This window comes from Idiotropiscis lumnitzeri, chromosome 2 (assembly GCF_059441095.1).
Source record: "Idiotropiscis lumnitzeri isolate Australia: NSW breed Sydney's pygmy pipehorse chromosome 2, RoL_Ilum_1.0, whole genome shotgun sequence".
Lineage (NCBI taxonomy): Eukaryota > Metazoa > Chordata > Actinopteri > Syngnathiformes > Syngnathidae > Idiotropiscis > Idiotropiscis lumnitzeri.
The window spans coordinates 4,166,672-4,188,415 of record NC_142392.1 but is presented as its reverse complement, the minus strand read 5'-3'; the positions used below and the strand labels follow the sequence as shown (position 1 = coordinate 4,188,415).

At 46.9% G+C, this 21,744-nt stretch overlaps 1 protein-coding gene across 2 annotated transcripts in view; it reads left to right on the top strand.

Annotated features, from left to right (window-relative positions):
- plxna4 (plexin A4) overlaps positions 1 to 21,744 on the top strand; it is a 113,321-nt gene that overhangs the window by 67,743 nt on the left and 23,834 nt on the right. For both annotated transcript variants that reach the window (XM_088284347.1, XM_088284337.1), the window contains 6 exons: positions 4,640 to 4,768; positions 10,050 to 10,150; positions 15,156 to 15,279; positions 17,426 to 17,579; positions 18,141 to 18,240; positions 18,317 to 18,431. In XM_088284347.1, the coding sequence (XP_088140473.1) occupies positions 4,640 to 4,768; positions 10,050 to 10,150; positions 15,156 to 15,279; positions 17,426 to 17,579; positions 18,141 to 18,240; positions 18,317 to 18,431 (723 nt within the window). The remainder of the gene's footprint in view (positions 1 to 4,639; positions 4,769 to 10,049; positions 10,151 to 15,155; positions 15,280 to 17,425; positions 17,580 to 18,140; positions 18,241 to 18,316; positions 18,432 to 21,744) is intronic.

Here is a 21,744-nt window from a genome sequence, read left to right as displayed (position 1 = left end):
TCTGATGGAGATAAACCTACGGACAGACATCGTTACATGAAGATGGGTAGTGGGGGTGTTTTCTGATCAAAGTCCATCACCGGGGGAGCTCCAGTTCATACAACATTCCTGTTCCTATTCCCTATATGCGCATCGCCAGGTCATCGTGGGTCACGGCATTGAGTTCAAAAGAAAATCTGATCCCGCTCTCGTTATGGTCCATCAAAGTGGCAGCTGGGGAGGCAGGATATTGTCAACCGTTGTTGCTTGGATGGGAAGCAGACTGTATTTTGATTTGCATTTTCTTTGGGCTGAACTCAACCATTTTGGCGGAGCTCGCCTGTGGAAAGTTCGTCCATGCATGGCAGTGTGATCGCCATATTCCAAATCGTATTTGGAGCGAGTTTTTGTGCATAAACTTTCCTGGATTTTAGCAAAGCTCAAGCCAGTCACACCTCGGAATGACTGAATCCATAAGTCATGACTGCTGCGTTGCCTGAAAAGCTGACTCTTGCTTCGACACAAAGAGTTGATTCGGTCCCTGCGATTCTCCAGGGGGGGTAAGTGTGTTGACTTGTTTAATGGCTCCCAAAGCCTTTTGACTTTCACACCGCAGCCCGCGGTCACAAAAAAATATAATGACCTGCGTGCTGTTCTTGGATCACGACCACCGGGTTGCTCTACTAATAGAGACACAGGTGGCAATGCACGCCTCAAATTATGTCATTGCTTTCTCCGTGGGGTCCTGTAGGCCCTGCTGGTAGCTGCCGCTGCCTCAAGCAACACCTCTTATCGGTCTCAAGGAAAGAGAAACAGCAGAGGAAATAATTGGGTTGAAAGAAAAACATGAATGTGAGTTTTTTTCCATGCGAGGCCTGATATTTGTTGGCATCAAAGGGCCGCTACCTGTCGCATCCAACATCCTGCTGTGTCTCTAATGAGGCAGTGAAAGGGTGGTCTTGGATACTCTTATAGGGAAATAGTTCTTGACTGATGGAATTGTGTAAATTGTGCAGAAGAAGTCCGGTGAGATTTTCAAGTGTTTCTGTGAGTCTGGTTTGTTTTTTCTGTTCTGGTTCTCGCTAAAGGTGTTTGATGGTGTGCGCTCAAGTTGTTCCACATCACAATCAAAACCGGCATGCATTTATGGACTGCGGCACCGTCCTCCTGGAACAGAAACGGGCCTTGCGCAAAGTCTTCCCACAGAGTTGGAAGCGTAAAATTGTCAGAATTGTCCTCGGCGTCTCTGCCAACTCCAAAAACAAGCCAAACTTTTGCATTTGGCACAATGGAACCCGTCCATTTAACGACTTAGGAAACGTGCTCCTGTGCTTTTCTCTCTAGAACGACAGAAAAGTAAATAACACTTTCAAAGTCGAGGATTCTTTCCTCGACGAAACTTCGTGCTCCTGCAGGTGGTCCGGTCAAACTGACAACTGTGCTGGAAGGAGATAGACGACCACGATGGAGAGACGTGAAGACAAACTCACCCGCCCCCCCGTTCACCCGTTCTCCAAGCTCCAAGGTAGCGATAACAGGCAGACCTGCCACTCACCTCTTTGGAGCTAAGGGAGGGCGAGGCCGAGGGAGAAATGAGTTGGGAAGCCTCCAGACACATGTCCCCTTTCACGTCCAACACCATCAGCCCTCACGGTAACACTCTGCTTCCTTCTCTGCAGCTCACAGCAGGGGGATGAGGTTAGATTAGCAGGCCGCTTCGACCTGGGGGCTAACTTTCTAGCGCACCTTGAATGCCACTGCGGTCAGTCAACGAGCCGGGGGATCCCCTGCAGCTGTCGCTGACTTGGTGTCAGATCCCAGATGAGGGGTGATGAAAACCTGGGTGGGCAAACACAAGTTCCCATTTACCTGCCTGTTTGAATTTCTCCTACTTGTATTTTATTTTTCGCCTTTTGTAAATGACACCTCTAAAGGTCGGGTTTCCTTCTTGGCTTCTGCTGGCAGTGTGTTGTTGATTTTCTCAGCGACAATGACATTTCAGTGAGCACCACAGTCCTGTCTCGTTCCAACTGCAGTATAGCAATCTTAAAATATATGTACCAACAAAATGTTTATTATTACAATGTTACCCGCAGCTCTTGCTCCGTAGGCCTCCGAGCTTAAGCGCTGAATTCAGCTTTTTATTTCTCTCAAGCAATAGTGTCACACATCAGCGCTATTACCCTCAGATTAGTGTCAAATCAGCCACAAGTCCATCTTGCCTGAAGCGACACGTAGGCAGTATAAGAGTCTTTGTTCCAGCGTTGATTGACGTCGTGGAACTGATTCAGGCGGGTTTTTTTTTCCTCCCACATGTATTTTTATTGAGCCGGACAAATTCTGGCAATCGACCACCACTATTGTATCACTGTCGGAATGAATGGAGCGTGTGAAGAGACACGTCGTCGTTTATGCGGCAGCGATGTGTTGTTTTCCCTTCCCGGCTCCTTCACAGTCAGTGTTCCTCCCTGTCGTCTACCTGACTGACATGCTGTGTTTGCTTGACAAAGATTTTTGGAACAGTCATCAGGCGTTTTGGCGACACTGCTGCCAAAACTGGCTGCTGTCATGACCAGGGTATGTTCTCAAAGCGGAGGCGAGGACACTTTTCTAGGGTGGTGATATACGCTAGATCCATGTGGCTTATTGCAGAGCTCCTCCCTTTTCCCGGCCTGACCTTGGATGGCATTGCCTTCCAGCCCACGCACCTCACTGCGGTCACATGGCCTCAGGTCAGACCACAGCGACACTTTACTCAGCACTTCATTCTGTGTACGTTCCAAATATCAAGGTGTTAGCCGCTATTGTGCCATGCCTAGCACACTTCTTAACTGCGTGACGACAGCCCCACAGAATCCATATTCCATTGCCGAGCAAGCACACCATCCCTCTCCACGGTTATTGTTTGGTTGTCGGCTCAGCGTTGCGCCGGAGCCCGCGGCAAATTGATTCCGCGCAGAGTCCGAGGAAGTTTCCAGTGTGCCTTTTGTGGCGTCCGCTGCCAAAATGTAGACGCAGCGAGAGGGTAATCCTGTGGCTTTCGCACCGGAATGGCTTCCCTGACTGCATAGCGCCTTCTGCTAGTTGGTAGACCCGCTGAGCGTGAGATGAAACACTCACTCGGGCCTCGATATTATTATTGCCATAAAGGCTAAAAAAAAAAGGCCATCTGAACAAGTGGTGTCATTTGTTTTTTATTTTCTTTGTTGTTGTCAATATGTCAGACATTCTGCACTTTTAAGTCTCGAAAGGCCTGGAAATAGATGTTCTTGTTTTTAGTGTGAGTCATCCATGTGTAGTTATTCCCTTTACCACAAGGGGGACGCAGTAGGTGGTCGGATTGTCTCCCACCCAGTCTGGTCACAGAGCAGTGGACCAGTACGCTCCTCATCCACCAACGCATTCTGCGTGTGCTTCTCAGTGTTTTCCATACCACATGTTTACGCTCATTAGTAGGCGTCAATCAGGGGCTAAACGGATCTCTCACCTTCCCCAAGCACTCTGAGGCAAAATGAAGTCAGCCCGGCAGCGTAGGCCTATTGTGTCGTGCTAATGTGATAGCGGAGATTAGCATTGTAATCCATTTAGCATAGAGCGGCTAATCCCCTTCATTGCCGTCGAAACGGAATCAGATAATGTTGGCTACCACCACTGTGGCTGCCTTAATGATTGTAGGCTGATGAAACATTAACGTTAGGATGTATTAATGATGACAATGAAACATGGATGGCAGCTCGCGATCAATGGACTTGGTCGAAATGAAGGGGAGACGCGTAAACCTGGTTTGCGACTCTCTTCATTGCTATAAAATAGCGTTTATGACTGCTATCAAATTCCTACACCTGCTGCTTATTAGTCCACTGGCATTTGAATCCGTCTACAGATCATTGTCGCAGTGTGGCTTGCTGCTGGCCACGCCGCTCTCTCCTGCGGCAGTCAGTTCCAGGTATAATATGCAGGGGCCTCCTTTTTGAATACTTTGATTTCTTCTTGCACTATATGATCATTGAATGAATTCAACTGTTTGACATCCAACCCCCCCCCAAAAAAAGAAAAAAACATGTGGTAACGCTATGCCGACAAAGCGCGAGTGATGTCACAGGCGTTTATCGTAATTAATCATGGAGGGACTCACCTGTCCGTGCAAGCATCTGCCTCCTGTCCAATTATCTTCCCGCCACTTAGCTGCGGAGCCAACAAAGAAGAAACAAGCCACAGTCATCAAAACTTTAACAAGGCTCCGTTTCGCACGTCCACAACCTCTTAGTCCGCCGGGTTCCCAAAATCTGCTTGAGTAAGTCCCCATGCGGGTGAGGTGGATGCAATTTCGCGGCCATCGGGTTGTGTTTGGATCAATGGGCATCATTTGCTGCTGAGTAAGCGAACCGTGTTTAGGAAAACAACGGCATCCTTGACAGTATGCACCTGCTGAACTTTTGAGGCATTCCTCCACGTTTACTGGATGTTCAAACTCGTGTACCTCAGCTTTAGCAAAGGTCAACAAGAGCTACTGAAAAAGTCCCTGCAAAGATTGTCCCTCAAGCAATCCTCCGTTGTTGTAGGGTACGTTATAACACCTCGACTTAAAATGGAATAACACGTCAAATATACGTGTTGGATGGAATACGCATTCCTTATATGCTCTTGTGCTTCCTTGCAGATCCGAGTGGACGGCTCCTCGCGGGCCCTGCAGTACGAGACAGTGCAGGCAGTGGAAAGCGGACCTGTCCTCCGCGACATGGCCTTCTCCTCTGATCACCACTACCTCTACGTCATGTCCGAGACCCAGGTAAGACGCTCGGTTTTACATGTCACCAGGTATAAAACCCATGATGGTATATGGAGTGAATAAAAGGGTGGAGAGAGGTGTTTGTGTTGTTCACACTGTTGAAAGTTGAAATGTGGAGCGAAATAGCAGCACTCTGCCTAATGGACGGCAGCACCGAGAGGCTGTGGATACCTCCATCAGGACGAAAATAGCACCACGTAAAGTCTGTGGACACGCGAGCTGTTTGCACATGTGACTCAGCGATCCAACCTTTGTGATACTCTCGGTGGTCTTGATCAGTCCACGTCGAAGCGTTGGAGTGTGCCTGTGGGAATGTGTCTGCATATATTTGCAAGATTATAGAGATAGCATTTAACAATCAGGATGGAATTGGGTTAAAGATCAAAAAAAGGACCTCAAGTCAGAGAGAGGGAGAGAATGCCGAGGCACAGACTGGGAATGAGTGGAAAAGGTTCATTTAGGATTCCGTTTTGTCATGGAATCCAATTATCAGTTCTGCAAATCTGTTAACCAGCAAAATTAGATTCCTTACTCCTCTCTCGGTTTTAGCATCCATAATTGGGCTCCAAGAAGAAGACACTGTATCGCATTAAAATGATTACCATTTCTTAATTTCCTTCCCTTCCCTTTGTGTTCTATTCCCTTACGTCCCATATCGTGTTACAAATTTAGCCACTTCAATTAGTGCATATTGGAAAAATAAACACTAAGTGATTGTGGCTGTCCAGTTTGGCAGTGGGAGTGGCTTCGGAGTAATTAGTCTATTAGCCTAGTTAAAACACGGCCCTCCCTAAGTGTTTTGGGAGACACATCTGGGAATACTCAAACAACAGCAAAGGAACAAACTCACAGAGAACTCAAGCACAATCAACTTATGTTGCACGCTAACACGGACTCGTAGTACTGATGTGGCAAACAGAATTAAAAGCAGCCTGTGCCATAAATAAGACGAGGCCGCATGCTGCGTCCGGCCCCGGGACTGAGACAGAACGAAGAAGCAGCCCGCAACAGGAGGCCGAGAACAGAGCAGGTCGATTGAGCTCCACCCCCAAACTGTTCCAAGCACACCCTTGGAAAGTCCTCTTCGGATTTAGTGATGCCAGGACTGTACACAGAAGAGGGGCAATGGGTTTGACTCGGACCTACTCTGGCTGCTGAGTTATTTTTTGTGGTGAAAATTCAGGATGAGACTGCAAAGGTTCATGCCAGTCCGTCCAGTCGGTGGCTCAAGTAAGGTAGCAAAAACCTCTTGGACATGTGAAGGACTGCTATAAGTTGCCACGAAGACCCTAAATGGTGGTTTCTGGCCAAAATGGCAGACTTACTCTTTTTTTTATGGCTTTCTTAAGACTTTTTTGTGGTTCTACCCATGATTTACGTAAATGCAAAGAATTGTACTCTTCTAATTCACTAAATTCACATAAAAGGATGATTCAACCAAATCAAAGTTGCTTAGTGAATGAACGAGCACCATATAAGTTCTTTTGCCAGACTTTTAAACTCTGTGAACCACATGTTAAATGTGAGTGCACCTCATACCAAGAATATTTGGTAGCTGTCGGGCATCCTCCCATTCTCGCTGTAGAAGTGGCTGGTCACGCTCAATTATTGATATTCCGTGTAGCAAATGCAGATCTGTAAGTGTGAATTATTGAGAATGTGTACTGTACTTGGGTGAGATCGTTCAAAGTCAACCGCTTCCTTCTCCCGAGAGAAATCCGGCAACTAATTTGATGCGGAATCAAAGCAGTTTAGTGTTAGTATGCTTTTAATTTCTGCTAGACTAGCGAAGGTGTTTAGATCTGGCGCCCCAGTTCGGTCTAACAAGGAAGCGGAACACAGGCGGCGATACACGTCAAGCCGGCGAGGCGGCCGCCGTTCGAGTCGGCTAACTCAAAGCAGGGAAGTTTTACCTTTTGTCCTCCCTTTAATGGCCTCTCATTGTGTGCTTCCTCAACTCATCTCCCCTCTGCAGATACACACGGTGCTGAAACTGCTTTCACACACACTTTGAAAGCAGAAGCAGACGCGGGAGCTTTATGAGGCGATGCCGGCGGAATGTCTGACGTGGTCAAAATGGTTGAGATGAAGGCCATTGTCCAGATATTTTATGAGAGGAGAACATCAAATGTCTCTGTTGTTTATGGCCGGATTAAGATGCGGATGTGTGATTGTCGAGTAATATCAATGTTGGTAAAACTTCGCGGGAAAACTTTCCGAGGATGAATATTTGGCGATCAGCCAGGGTAGAAAACACGAAAATGCTTTCTCCACTTTCATTCAAGATTCTAAGACATAAGTGTCAAAAGCAAAATGGTGGATAAAGGGTTAGCATTAGCTCGGCGCTAACCTACCTCTGAGTGAAAAACAAAGCTAAGTAGAAAATCTTCCCAGTCCAGGGTCCTTTGCGCGGAAAGATAACTGAAAATGATTGATCCCGTCCCAATCGTTTGTCACGCCGTGACAGTCCCGACGGCGGGATGGATGCCTTTCTCATTTGACCTTTTCAGGACGTCAAGCGAAAACAATAATACACGTGCGGTCGCCGGGGTCCGCTCCATTAAGCCGGTTTATGATACGAAACCAACGCTTGGCGGATTGAGTGGCGCGCCGAGCGTGACGGGTTTAGGGGGCGATGTGGACGCAGCAGGACATCGCAGGAGGGTTCTGGGCTGTGGAATCATTCACTTGTCTCCTTGTCTGCGTGGATATGAAAAGTCGACACACCCCTGTTCAATCATTTATAAATTTATTCTGTCATTAATATGACATAACATGTGCAACTGGATTGAAATGTGATCAAAATTAACCAATCACATTTAAACTCATTTAAATGGGACCCTGCACACAATTATCATCATTTCAAGTACTTCTGAACAACCCAAAATAAAGGTCAGATGTTCTAGTCAGTTGCCTCAAACATACGGTAAACATACCTTTTGGGTCTCGTCAGACCACAACACATTTTCCCACCTGCAGTTCGTGAGATTTAAAATGTGATTTGGCAAAATTTAGTGCCGCTTGGATCTTTTTCTTTGCAAGATAAGGCTTCCTCATCTTGCTAGTCTGTTCCATAGTCCAGCCATATGTCACATGTACTTATAAGCTAATACTTGCCAGAAATTCCTGCAGCAATCTTGGCAGGCTCCCTCGCCTGATTTCTTCTCGTCTTTTAATCAGTTTTAGATGGACGTCCAGTTTTTGGGAAGGCCTTGATGATAACTGTTTCTATTGTGTTGCGTGTTACTTTGAACGCCTCGGGAATTCTTGTGTACCCGTCTTGTTGACTAATTAGATCCCTCTGATGCTATGGAAACTCTCTGTGCTGTAAGATGTGCAGACTAAAAATGTCAAGAGAAGCGTAGTAGAACACCTGAACTTTATTTTAAGTTAATCAGATGCACTTTAAGTGGCGGTTGTTTGAATGTGAAATATACGGTGGATAGGAAGTGTGAGTTTGGGAGGAATTGATGCTTAGGGCGCAAGAGTAGTAGAGTTGTTTAATATCACTAATGTCAGCGTAGCTGGTGATTAATTCTGATCGGCACGACACGCCGTCGCGATAGCAGTGGGTTGTCCATTATTATTCCCATCCCTCGCCACCGATATAAATAATCATTTCACTGTGATTGTCGCTGATCCTCCGGCACTAATGAGCAGTGAGATATCAAATTGGAGACGTGCGCTACACATACATTACACGCACAGCTGGGAGGGCTGTTGGTACATTACATCGCGTACATTTAACTTCATTATCTTATTATTTGCACGCTCGGCACCCGGCGCGGCAGTCACAAGCTAGCTCGCAGGAGATGCTAGTATCACATATCGCATTGGGTGCTTTGCTGCCCAGGTAAAAATTAACGTCTTTATCCGTCAATGGTAGCGAATGAGTTTATTACAAGATAGAGATGAAGATTTAATTGATGATCACGTCCCCCCCGTGCGGGTTGCGCCACAAGTCAGTGATATTGTGTCAGGAGCGAGACGCAAAGTGGAATTGTCTCAATGTTCCTCACTTGTCAGCATTAGCCGCGACTTCCCCCCCCTTGCACATTAAGACTTCAAGTGCACTTCAAGTATGATCTTGGCCTTCTTTTAAAAGCCCGATTATATGCCGTCTCTGCCTACTGTGCATAAAGGAGGCCGGCGGAGATCTGGCTTTAACGCCAGGAGGGTGTTTATGCTCGTTATAATCTGATAGCACAATGGATGCCTCCGTGGCTCAACCATTTTTGATAGGGCAAAAAAAAAAAAAATGTTATACGATACGAACATCGCCGTTGAATGAATGATATCAAGACCCAAGCTCCGGAACCGAGAGTTGACTTTCCAGGGCATCTGAATGTGTGCCCTCAAGTGGGCACATCTGCCAGCGACCAAGTGTTAAATTATAAAGATACGGCGCCATTGTTTGCGGCGGTTCTGACTGGCTGCTCTCGGCATAACAAAGCCCAGGATGAGGTGACGCGGGTACAAGCGTGCCGGGAGATTTGGGTTTCATAGCCGCTCGTGATAAGACACAACACACACGCGTGACACAATGGCCTTTTTTTTTTTCTTTTCTCACCCCTCTCCGCGTCGGACCCCTTGTGTGCCACTTGTTCGCCCCGCGATTCCATCTCAAATTCATTCCCTTTATCTGTCTAATGCAAATCGGCCTCGGCGCAGCGGGAGGGGACAAAACACACCGGTTGCTTCGCACACACACGAACATACACCCCCATTGTTTTTCATGTAATAACATGCAGCATTCGTCCCGACTTTGACGAGGAGACGCAACCCCCTGCGAATCCAGAATCGGCTCAGCTGTAAGCAAGCATGAGTGTGTAACTGTGGATAGAGACGCGGCAAGTGGTGGAGTGTAGCTTTTTGTTTCGACAGTCAGGTGTCTGACATCTGCCATGTCTGCGTTCACGAGACACTTTGAAATTCCAGTTGCAGACTAAGCGAAGGTGTAGCATCCTTACAGTGCGCCGTTAGAGGAAGCGATAAGGTTGGCACCTGCGTGCCAAAAGCATTCTGCGCCAGGTTGTACGCTTTGGAGATATTCTTCACCCTGTCCTTTAAAAATCCTGCAAAATGTTTTTTTCAGTCTTGAGTACAGAAGAAGAGGACCTTGAGAAAAAAAATCATCTCATAATAAATTGCAATATTAAGGGCAACAATCTTCAAAATTGAAATCAAGTTCATTCCTTTGAAAAGGTTTCATTGCGTCCGAATCTAAAAAAAAAAAATGATGACTGAGGAGTTTAACTGTTGTTTCTGGTGCTTTTTGCAGCTGTCCAGGATGCCGGTGGAAGCCTGTGGTCAGTACTCCACCTGTAGCGAATGTCTCGGCTCGGGGGACCCTCACTGCGGCTGGTGTGTCCTGCACAACACGTAAGTCCTGCGGCAATCATCGTTGACACCCATCGGCAGTGACATCTTGACTTTGTTCAAGAATCAATTCTATAAGAGATCAACTTTCCTCAGTGGAATGAGTGGAAATGTCATGCACTTCAAACCTCTGCCACTAGAGGGCAGCCGCAAATTAAACATCTGGCAACCTTGCAGTGTACCGCCAACCAGAAAAGAAGAACAAATTGTAATTTGTACGGACATTTTCCAGTTTTTTTTTTTTTATATCGAATAATTGTTGATCTTTTTTGGTGAGGCTGGAACAAATTAATTGCATTTCCATTCATCTGAATGAGGAACCATGATTTGAGAACAAATTAAACCCAAATCTTAATGTACAACCAGACTTTCACTTAATCTAACCAAAATGAAGTGAGAGTGGCCGAATGTTGTTGAGCAACTCGGTCCGCACGACTCTAAAATGCTTTATTGGTTGCGTTAGCACACTTAGCATCAATAGCATCATGCAACGCGACACTGGTGACAGCATGTGAACGTCCCAATTTGTTCACTAAGCTGTTCACTTTCCAGCCTATCCCCGATTCAACTTGCCGGTCCGTCCGCCGCCGACGTCGTCTTTCCATCTGTCGAGCACATTCGCACTCTTCGCCGCCAGCTGCCAAACTCCCGTCTGTCTGCCGGAGTTGGGGTGGGCGCTTGATTTCCCACTCGGCTGTAAATTGAAAATGGCTTTCTCGTGTCAGTGCTAGCCCTTGGGTATAGCATGCGCGGATGGCTGTGTGTGCGTTAGTGGCCGCATTTAGCACCTTCATCCCTGCTGGCGCTGCGAGGACACGGCGAGGGCAGAGATGTACGCCGGCGAGAGGAGCATATTGAACGAACACTGGAGGTGCGAGGAAAGATTGGGCGGGCGAGATGCAAAGAGCAGACAAATAGACGGCTGGATGCTCGCCAAGGCGGGAGTGAGGATAAAGCGAAATCAAAAGCATCAGTCGGAACTTGCACAAAATTTGACAAATTTTGCACAACATCATTGTTGTTATTGGTAAATGGGCGTGATAGACATTTGACAAAACTGATAAACATGACAAAATTCATTTTATTTTTACACAGTTATCTGTATTATTCACTTTATTTTAGTATGTTTGGGTGTCTTGAACAAATATCCGAATGAAAATATTGCTTTGGCTTCCATACAATTCAGCAACACTGCCCTCTATTGGCCTGGAGTGCGATTGTTTGCCATTTGTCTGTAATTTTCCACTTTTGAGAGTGTGGTGGGGGTGTGTGTGTGTGTGTGTGTGTGTGTGTGTGTGTGTGTGCGTGTGCGCAAGAAGACCATTAACGCCCTGGACATGCTCCTGGCCACACGGCAAATGGGTGTCCACAGATTGGCCTGTCACACTTAGCCTGATAGAATCTGCTCATCTCCTCAGCTGCCACTTCACACACACACACACACACACCAGCACACCCCCACCAAATCTGTGACTGTGCAAGACACTACGGCATGAACACGTAATGTGTGAATAGTTGCAGGTACGAAATGGAATCAGTTATATATAGCCGATCATTTATTTGCGTGTGCATACCCCAGCCAGTTTTCGTCATCAGTAGCATGCACCTAAACCGTCCCAAGATGCCCCTCCCCGTCTTAATCAAGGGGGGGACGTGTCACGACGATTTGCTTTTTGAAATGCCCTTCCTGATAGTTGTGCTTTAAAGTTCCCAATCAACCTTGAAACCACCCCGGTGGTCTTGAGCCTTTTCTTCGCTGTGGATCAGCATAGGCCGTATTTATGCTATAGATCGGCGAGTGGAGCTTCGAGGGCCGAGGGGAAGAGGAGAAAGACAATCAATAGGGAGGAAATCAACAAGAGTGGATGCTTTGTGTGTGTGTGTGTGCGTGTTTGTGTGTGTACATGCGTGAAGTCATTGTCCTTGACAAGCACTCAGCGTTTATGTAGGCCCTCAACACTCCCTCCTTGCTTTGACTTTGATTGCAAGGGAGCGTACGCACCGCCCCCGGCTTCTCTCCTATCCAACCTCAAACCTCACCTGTTTGGCATCTTCCCATTCCGCTTTCCGATGCTAATCCGTTTTGCAAGCTCATTTTGCACATAAATATTAATAATAATAATTTTGTCTGTCTATATGTTGCTGCAGCGTTTGTGTTCATGACAGAAAACGATTTTATTGCGAGAAATGAAACGACATAGTATTGGAAAATGCACGATCGCTACTCTTCCACTCCCCCGACATCCGTCCGCACGCCGACTCCTCTGCCCATATGCTTCGTCACCGCCCATTCTCCTTCCAGTCTGTCAGCTGTCAGTCACGCCGGCGGCTAACGAGGCCGTCACGTCGGCCGTCAAGCGTGACAGGCAGACAGATTGGACGGCGCATCCGCCCGAGTTGCATTGTCGTCGTATTTCGCACGGATGTGGAGGCACATTGCTAATGCTGTGATAACTTAGGCTTAGTAATTAACTATCTGGATCTCTCCCTTTGGCCTGAGAAAATTCCCACAGCGCTCGGCGATGCATTTCAAACATACAAAATGGCGGAATCCAACTTGCAAGTCATGCCGCCGAGTTTCTAGGACCCCCACCCCCCCCCACAATTGAAAACGTCTCAACGGCTGTCAGATGAATGACCTTTTCCGCGGGAAAAAAAAAACAAAAACTAATTGGCTGAACCATCGGATGTTTGTTCGGCGCCGCCGCCGTCGCCGCGTGTCTCGGCGCTCACGCTCATCCGTTACCTCCGCTACCGGTGCTCATTAGCGACTTATGCTAATTAAAAACCCACCACGGACTAATTGTGTTTGGTCAGGCTGGAATCAAACACTTGCGTGCTTTGTTGGCAAAAAAGAGCACCGAGAGAGGACTCCCCCCCCCCGCCTCCCCCCGCCCCCCAACCATAAGCTAAATAAACACACTTACAAGTTCAAACACATATTATTACCATTGTGTGTGTGTGGGTGTGTACGTATGTGTACATGTAGGATGTTTGTCTCCAGTATGGGTGGGGTGAGGAGGGGGGGGGGGGTCGAACCAGGGTCACTTGGTGTCACCTGTGACCACCCTCGACCTCCTGCAGAGTGCTGGAGTGAACTGAGGGAAGGGAACTAGGGCACCAAGTGACAGGGGGCGTCAGGTTGGAACGAAACCCTGCGCACCTCCAAGTTGCCTCTCACACACACACACACACACACACACCATCTATCAAACACACACTTTAAAGTCAGGTCCAACACTCTGTGTCTGTTCGGAATGCTTCCATGAGACAGCAAGGACTTCAAGTGGGAGGGGCTGCCTCGGATTTGGCGCTCGGTGACAGTTAAACGAACTGTCGTGGAGTGGCGGACGAGACAGCGGAAAAGTCTCTCGCAGTAAATAAAAGTGATCACTCAGAGGAAAACTGACAACATTTCATCGATGATGTTAATATTTGTCCATTAAAATGCATAATCGCGGACGCGTAGACCTTTAGTCAAGTTTACGGGTATTGTATTCTGAACCGTGACGCAAAAGTCAATATCCGAGGTCACGCCGTGTTTGCATACAGTGTGTAGAACGGCCATATTGGTTTTCATAGAAGGCGATCAATATGTCTGCACTGCATCAATACGCGTGTGTGCGTCCACCATTTAATAACCCCTTAGAACGGAAGTATGTTGGATTATATTTTTGTTTTTGAATACAGCGACGATTCAAACCCGGTTGTTCTTCAGCCGTCTCGCAAATTCTCATCTGCTTTGCGACCACGAGCGTGAAAACGCGAGCCGTTTGACTGACCGCCGCCGCCGCCTGATAGGCGAGGGGCGAGCTGAAAGGATTAGATTGGCCCTGAATGGAGACTAATATGCACTCGCTCTCACCCGGGGGGCCTTTGATAAGGTGACGCAATTAAGAGCGAGAGAGAGAGAGAGAGAGAGAAGGCCACGGATGGATCTGTCACCGCCCGCCACTGTTGTTGCTGCTGATGATATGTTGGAGATTTATTTCATCACAAAGCCCTCCTTTGATGAGCTAATTGACTCTCGTGTTGCAGATGAGGTCAACACGGGCCTGAGAGGTCTCCAATCAAGCCCGATTGGGAATTATACCTTCTTTTTTTTTTTTTTTTTTTAATTATTATGATGTGGGACTTTTTCATGTAGAAGTGCAAAAAAAATAAATAAATAATCCGCTGCGTAGTCCTGCTCGAAGCCAATTAGCATATAACCTATGCATTATCACATACGGCGTGCGTGATAGCCGCGGGCTGTGTGCGCTCCGGTGTCACACTCGAAACGACACACACGCCACCATGTGGAAATGCACACACGCGCACACACACAAGGAGCGCTGCTATCGTTATGAGTGCTGGTCCACATAGCGCAAACACGCATGGAGGGGCCCGTGGGAGAGTCATTACCTGGCCCAGTGGCCATGACCCCTCTGTGGACACACACCGTCTCTCACACACACACACACACACACACGCCCATAGAGGTGCAAATGGCAGTGCATCCCTTCCATCAGCGAGTAGAAAATGAGACTTAAGCTCAGTCGAAATAACTTAAGCATCATGAGCGCAACAAAGCGACCACACACATTGACTTCACCTTGCATCCTGGTGCTATGATAACTTTTGTCAATCAAAACACACACACGCAAATCCAGTCCAGTAATACATATATATATATATATATATATATATATATATATATTAGGGTTGTGAAAGACGATTCATCGTACCATCTGGCGTGAAGGAAGGAATATAAACCTCCACCTGCGCTTGACATTGCCCATGAATGCCAGTCATGAAGACTTACCCAAAGGCCCCACTCTACATACACATATAGAGCCGCCATTGTTTTTAAACACACACCTATGTCTACTGGGGGTCCATTCACAAACCACTGTAATGAGTATCCCCCCGCGGAGGAAATACGAGAAACGTTCCCAACAGGTGCATGCGTGTCATGAATAACACCGGCTTTCTTGCGTTTGTTTTTTTTTTTTTTTTTTTTCTGCAGGTGCACCAGAAAGGAGAAATGCGAGCGCTCGTCAGAGCCTCGCCGCTTTGCGTCCGACATCAAGCAGTGCGTGCGCCTCAGCGTGCACCCCAACAACATCTCCGTGTCCCAGTTCAGCGTGACGGTGAGTCCACGGTGATTTTCAGGTCTTCAATATGAAAGAAGCGCTCGCAAGAGAGAGATTGACACTCGGACGAGGTGATTACGATGCGCTCGTTTCTGATTAGTGGACACTCTTTACATGGATCGCGCCGCCTGCCAACAGCAACACAACTCAAATCCCGGCTGTGCAAATGTGCTGTCCTGTCCAATGAAACACTCGTTAACATCCCATAGTATTTGCTTGGCATTGTATCGGGATGCTTGGCAGCTAAATGCCGCACATTTCCCCTGGATAGTTTGTTCCCGGTCTTCTGCAAGTATTTAAATTCAGTGGTGTCTTGTGATTCAACTTTAGTTCATTCTATCAAATCATCTTTCCTCATTGAAATGAATAGAAATGTTATTAATCTGTTCCAGCCACTGGAAAAAAAGAACCTTTTATGTGTTTTTTTTTTTACTAAATTGAATGAACCATTTTATTTTGTTTTTGTACCATATGGTCCCCTTACACTCATGTGTGCTCATTTGCTCTCTTACCAGTCAGTGGCTTTTTAAAAAAATAAATGAATAAATTATTGCAAACACTTCAAAATTCAAACACAGCGGTGGTGCTCACGTTTCCATTTCACCTCTGAGCCTTAAATATGGTTTGTGCATGAATAGGTAGTGTGCACCCTGTACAATACTATTTGATTTACTGAGGTCAGGCCTGAATGATCATTTCCCATCTGTGTTGCTCCGAGGGTCACGCACACCATTGTTGCTTTTCCACCTCTGCGCCACTCTAATGGTATTCATAGACTGCGCGTGTGTGTATGTCGGGGTGTGCGTGTGTGTGTGTGATCGGGCTCATTCCGATCCTCCGCATGAGTGTTTAACCTTTTCCCGGTGTGGCGTTTTACCCTAAGGCGACGGCGCACATTTCCCCAAGTGGATGACGGCGGGGCCTCGGGCTGGGACGTCCTCCTTCACCTTTCTTTGACTTCACATTAGGAAGATAACACAATGGAATTGTTATTATTATTGTTTGAAAAGAGGCAAGAGAACTTGTTGGAGATGAAGGCCTAGACCCCCCCACCCCCGCCCGCAGTTCGACTTCATTAAAGCGCAATCTAAAAACAGCTGAGCTCGGCCCTTCCGCCGTTGCTGAGGCAGCTCTGGCCAAGTGTGAACGGGACTCGCCGCAAATCAAAGCCTTGACCGAGGACCGCCGCAGACGCGCTTGTCGCATCAATATGTATATTCCGGTCTTGACCCCCGTACACCTGCTTTGCCGGCTCTGTATTCAAGGACGACACCCCCCCACTGTCTTAAACCCCACAAACTCTACCAAGTGGTGAGCTGATGCAGCATTTTCAAGTGGAGAAGGTGAATCAGCATCCCTTTCATCCTCAAGAACATCCACAATGTTTGGGCCATGCACTTCTTGAGGTTTAAATTTTATTCATCTGGAGAACAAATTGTTTGTTCCGAGACATACAGAATGGCGGGGCCCCAGTTCGGGCCAAGTATGAGGTTGGCATCCAACGCCTTATTTCAACATCTGGACCTCGTAGGTCAAGTTTTTCCAGTGTTAAAATTTCCATTGTCCCTTGGTGCAGAACAGAAGTCAATGGTCCAATAGGAAAAAGACACTGGAGTCCAAACATGGCTGTTCACAAGGAATTTTTCTCAATGACAGAAAATTTGGGGCAACCCCTTTACTCTGCTCAATCTGTAAAGTTTGGATTTTATCATGACAGAACCTTCTATTATATTTGGCCAATCCTGTCTGGGCTTTCCGTTATTGGCGTCATAAGTACGATCTAATTGATAGGCCACTCTAAGAGTGGATCACATGATTTCGCCGGTATCCTGTCAAGATCTTCTTTGGTGCCGGTTAATGGTTCCCTTATTTTAGCGCTTTACTTAGTTGAACCAAAGTTCACTTGATACTCTTGGAATCCAGGTATTGTTTTTGTTAGATTTGGCCTTAGATTAAGTGATTTTGTGTCGCTTGTGTCTTTTTCCAGGCTCTATCTTTCTAGCTATCTGCACTCTGGCGCACATCTGGTTGGAACCAGTTAAGGCTTTCCACGTTGTTACATGGGCTATGCGAGCCAATGAGTAGAATAGGAACCATTTCAGACTGATTAAATCTACTGTTTTTCCTTCTGTTTCTCCCGAAGTTGGTCCTGGAAGCTCACAACGTGCCGGAGCTTTCCGCAGGAGTGAACTGCACCTTCGAGGACCTGGCAGAGATGAACGGTCTGGTCGAGGGTAATCGCATCAAGTGCTTCTCCCCGGCCGAGAAGGAGATGCCTCGTGTCGTCGTTGACAAAGGTAAGGAAGCGTCGAACTTCTATTTCCGTCTTTTTCTCCTGGAAGTAATTAGCCAATTTTTGGTCGACACACTGAAAGGGAGCCTGGGAGGAAAGGGAAGTTAACGTTAGCAGCCTTCAAGGTAACTTTTACAGGGCCTAATTAGAACAGATCCACTGTCAGGGGTGCTTTACCTTGATTGATGAATGATTCCCTCTTTGTTAGCCGGGCTAGGAGAATGAGTGGGCCGCGTTGACAGTGGCGAGGTGACCGTTGTGCCAGCGTGTGTGTGTGTGTGTGCGTATAATGAATTAAACATGAAGCCCTTCATTAGCCAGACAAAAGGACACAGACGAGGTACAGCGTTTCATCGCATTCCCACTTTAGCTTGTCTGAGACTCCCTCAAAGACTGCTTTCCATCCCCAGGGAGATGTGTTCTTACCTTATCGTCTCCTGCAAGGTTGCAGGGATGCTCTCAAACCTCCCCCCGAAGATACCGTTGCAACAAGCGGAACACTTGCGGCTCTTCTATTGGCGTGTGAAAAAGTGATAAAATTCCATGCACGCTGTGTTTCCTCCAGGCGACCACCAGATCGTACAACTCTATCTCAAGTCCAAGGAGACCGGCTTGGCGTTCGCCAACACCAGTTTCGTTTTCTATAACTGCAGCGTGCACAAGTCGTGAGTCTTGCACCATGTCGCATCTTTTGTTTTACTAGAGCACACATAAGTTTTTTTTTTTGTGGTGTCTTTATAGGTGTTTGTCGTGCGTGAGCAGTCCATACCAGTGCCACTGGTGCAAATACAGACACGACTGCACGCACGACCCGCGCACATGCTCCTTCCAGGAGGGTCGAGTCAAGAAACCAGAGGTGAGTTTGCATTCGGTCCAAACTTCCAGACTGTTTTGGTATCAGCGATAAAACATTTGGACAGAGGTGATATGTTTGGCTTGTGTGTGAGGTGGTCGTTCCGGAGACCGTTTGGCTTGGTTGGCGCAAGCTAGTAAAAGCTATTTCCGGGTAACCCTCCCTATTCCCTGAGACAGTTTAGCGACTGTGAATTATCCATCATATTGGCAGCTGCCTCCACTTTCCCCACTTGCCTAGCCAGAACCGCACTGGAAGGGAAGGAGAGAGGGCGGGGGTGCAAGTTGCTATTCCCTCAAATGCAGGAGATGTCTCTCTTTGATAAGAAAGCGTTAAAGGGAGATTTGAGCGTGTGCCCGTGTGTGTGTGTCTTTAGCACTTTTTCCTCGGCAGGGCGGTCTTGCTGGGAGTTGGTGGCCGGTTAATCCTCGCCTGAGGTGAGCGATGATGAAGATCAGTGGCGCTGGCGTCCGTCTGGACGAGCGCAGGGACACGTCGAACCAGATTGTCTGGTTTGATGAGCAGTCTGCTCGCCATTGTGTTATACCACCAATATTTCCCCGGAGCCATTCAACCTACGCGCCCGATATTATTTTCCCTCCTTCCCGACGTCTTCCATTATCCTTTTGAACCGTCTGCTTAGTCAGGCCCCAGTCTTTGCCGGTTTACTTTTCCAATTAACTCAGGCGCTGCTGGTCAATATTGACTGAGGATAATAATGTGCCAATCCTCTTCCCATTGTGTTGCTGACTTCCAAGAAAAGCCACAAATAAAGCGAGAGGGATTATGCATTTGCACATTAATGACACGGTTCGTTTTGATGAGCCGTGTTGGGGGGGGGGGGGGGCAGGTGTTTTGTAGCCTTAATGACTTTTAATTTGCTTTTTATTAACCCTGCCGAGCCGAGGTCGTGCACTCGCTGGACGCGCGTCCACCATTCCCAAAACAGCAACAAGTCGGCGTTGATCTTTTCCTCTTCCGACACAATGAAGAGATTCCGAGAGGCTTTGGGAATAATCTCCCTGTGGTATGCTAATGATAGCTATATCCCGCCTCTCTCCCCACTGGTTGAGCTTGTTGTTAGTATGCACGGTGGTGCTGCGCTAAAACCCGCGCCGGGCATGGAGCTGGCGCTGTTTTATTCATGCTGCCGGTGGCACGGGGTACACGGCTCAGACACTTGCCAAACTTTGTCCTTCATGCGTCTCAAGGATTTAACCACCGGGATTAGCCTGACAACAAAAATATTCCCGGTCACGCCGTTACGGTGGGAATAAGCTGTGTCTGTTTACCCAATTAGCAATGTTTACCTGCCTGTTGAGATCTCTTTGGATCCAACTTTCTTATTAACCACACCACTTTATTCAAAACAGTTTTAGAAAAACAACCGCCACTACTGCCCAGAACAAAGGGAGCACTAAGTGCTTCGGCGTTGATCAAGTCTGTGGAGTTTATTGACAGATCAGGATGATTTTAATGGAGTTAGCTAAATGCCGATTTTAAGAGATGCTAGTTGGGAGCTGGAGGTTAGTGAGTCTTTTGTAAAATAATTTCGAGACCCTTAATGTGAGGAAGGGATGGTGGCAGCAAAATTCCCGTAGAAAAGCGAGGTGCTCGTAATGAGGAGATACCGGAAATATTGCGGTGATGAGGGAACCTCATGAGAGAGCGTCTTGGGTCAAGATCTCGAGGAGGAAATGTGCGAAATCTAGAGATGTCGATCATATTCACACCTCGGGCCGGCTATAATTACGGGACTTGAAACTACGCCGAGAAAGAGGCCTTCACAGCTCCCACGCCATTTCCTGTTCGGGCGCCGTCGCCACCCTTCACACCTCCCACCAGGCTCCAATTAGCGGATCTAAGCAGGTTCCCCGACAAGAAAGGAACAGAGCGAGGGAGTCGGAGGCAATGCGGGGGTCAGCGCGAAGGGTCGACTCGCGAGGGTGGCGTGGACTTGAGACTTCTTGCCTCCTGGGCTCATTATGTGCCTCACCAACATCCTTAAAAAGTACACGAACATCTTCCCACCTGTTGCTAATCATCTCATAATAAGTCAATGTTGATATGGAATCCAATGTAGCGATGATTTTGTTAACAAATGTTTTCACTGTTTTGAACCAGCCGGATGCGCAATTAATTCCGGGCCAACTAGTTTGCAGGCTTCCGTAGAAGTAAACACTTAAAAGTTACTTGTTGTTGTCTGCAGTCATTAGTATGGCCATGTTGACATACAGCAATGTATATTTGGCAACAAGGCAGCTGTTAGTTCATTTCAGTTGGCTCGTGCTACTATGAGGATGACATTTTGTTTTGTTCAGGCTTTTACTGGTAAATTGGTGCTGTTAAAGTAAACTAAAGTAAAACTATCTCTTTGAAACAGTAATTCATGCCTTCGTCACATCTCGGCTGGATCACGGTAATGCACTTTATTTTAGAGCTAGCTGATCCTCCATCAAGTGTCTCCAGTTGGTCCAAAATGCTGCTGCTCGGCTCTTGACTCGAAAGAGGCAGCACATAACTCTACTCTGGCGTCTCTTCACCGGCTCCCTGTGCATTTAGAATTCTTTTTAACATTTGTGTTCAATTTAAATGGTCGCACCCCAACTTAACCTGTCTGAGCTCCTCCACCCGTACCAGACGCTATTAGAGGTACAGAGGACAAGGCGAAGGCTGCAGACGGCTTTTGTTATGATAACAGTGCATTTATTTATTTATTTATTTGTTTTGCATTCATTTTGCCTTGCCAACAGCGCAAAAAGTTTGACTTTTCCCTTTTATACCGCTATTCTCCGCCGTCTTCTCTTGGCAGCGCACAGCCTGATGGTGTTTTTATAGATGGGAATGTGTGTGTAAGTGTGTGTGCGCTGTGTACGGCGGGCGTATCTGTGCCGCCCCTATTATTTATCACATCCCAAGAGTCCAGGGGGGGGTGTGAGGCTGGCGATAAACACAACTGACATTACATCAACGTAACGTCGGCATTAATCTCAGAAGGTGACGGCTGGCATCACCGCTCGCATCAGTAGCGCGCACGCATACGCACAGAGAATCTGTATATTGGTTGTATAATCTATTGAATATGTAATCTAGAGATTTACTTTTTATAGTTTAGAGATTTAGAAGAAAGTCTTCTAAATATATATATAATTAAATAAGGAATTGACAACATATATTTTAGTGTATTTTAGTGTTTTTTGTTAATCCAATATGCATGACAAAAAAATCAATTTTAATTTCTTAATTATTTAAAGGATGTAGTTGTTCAAATTTGTATATATATATATATATATATATATATATATATATATATATT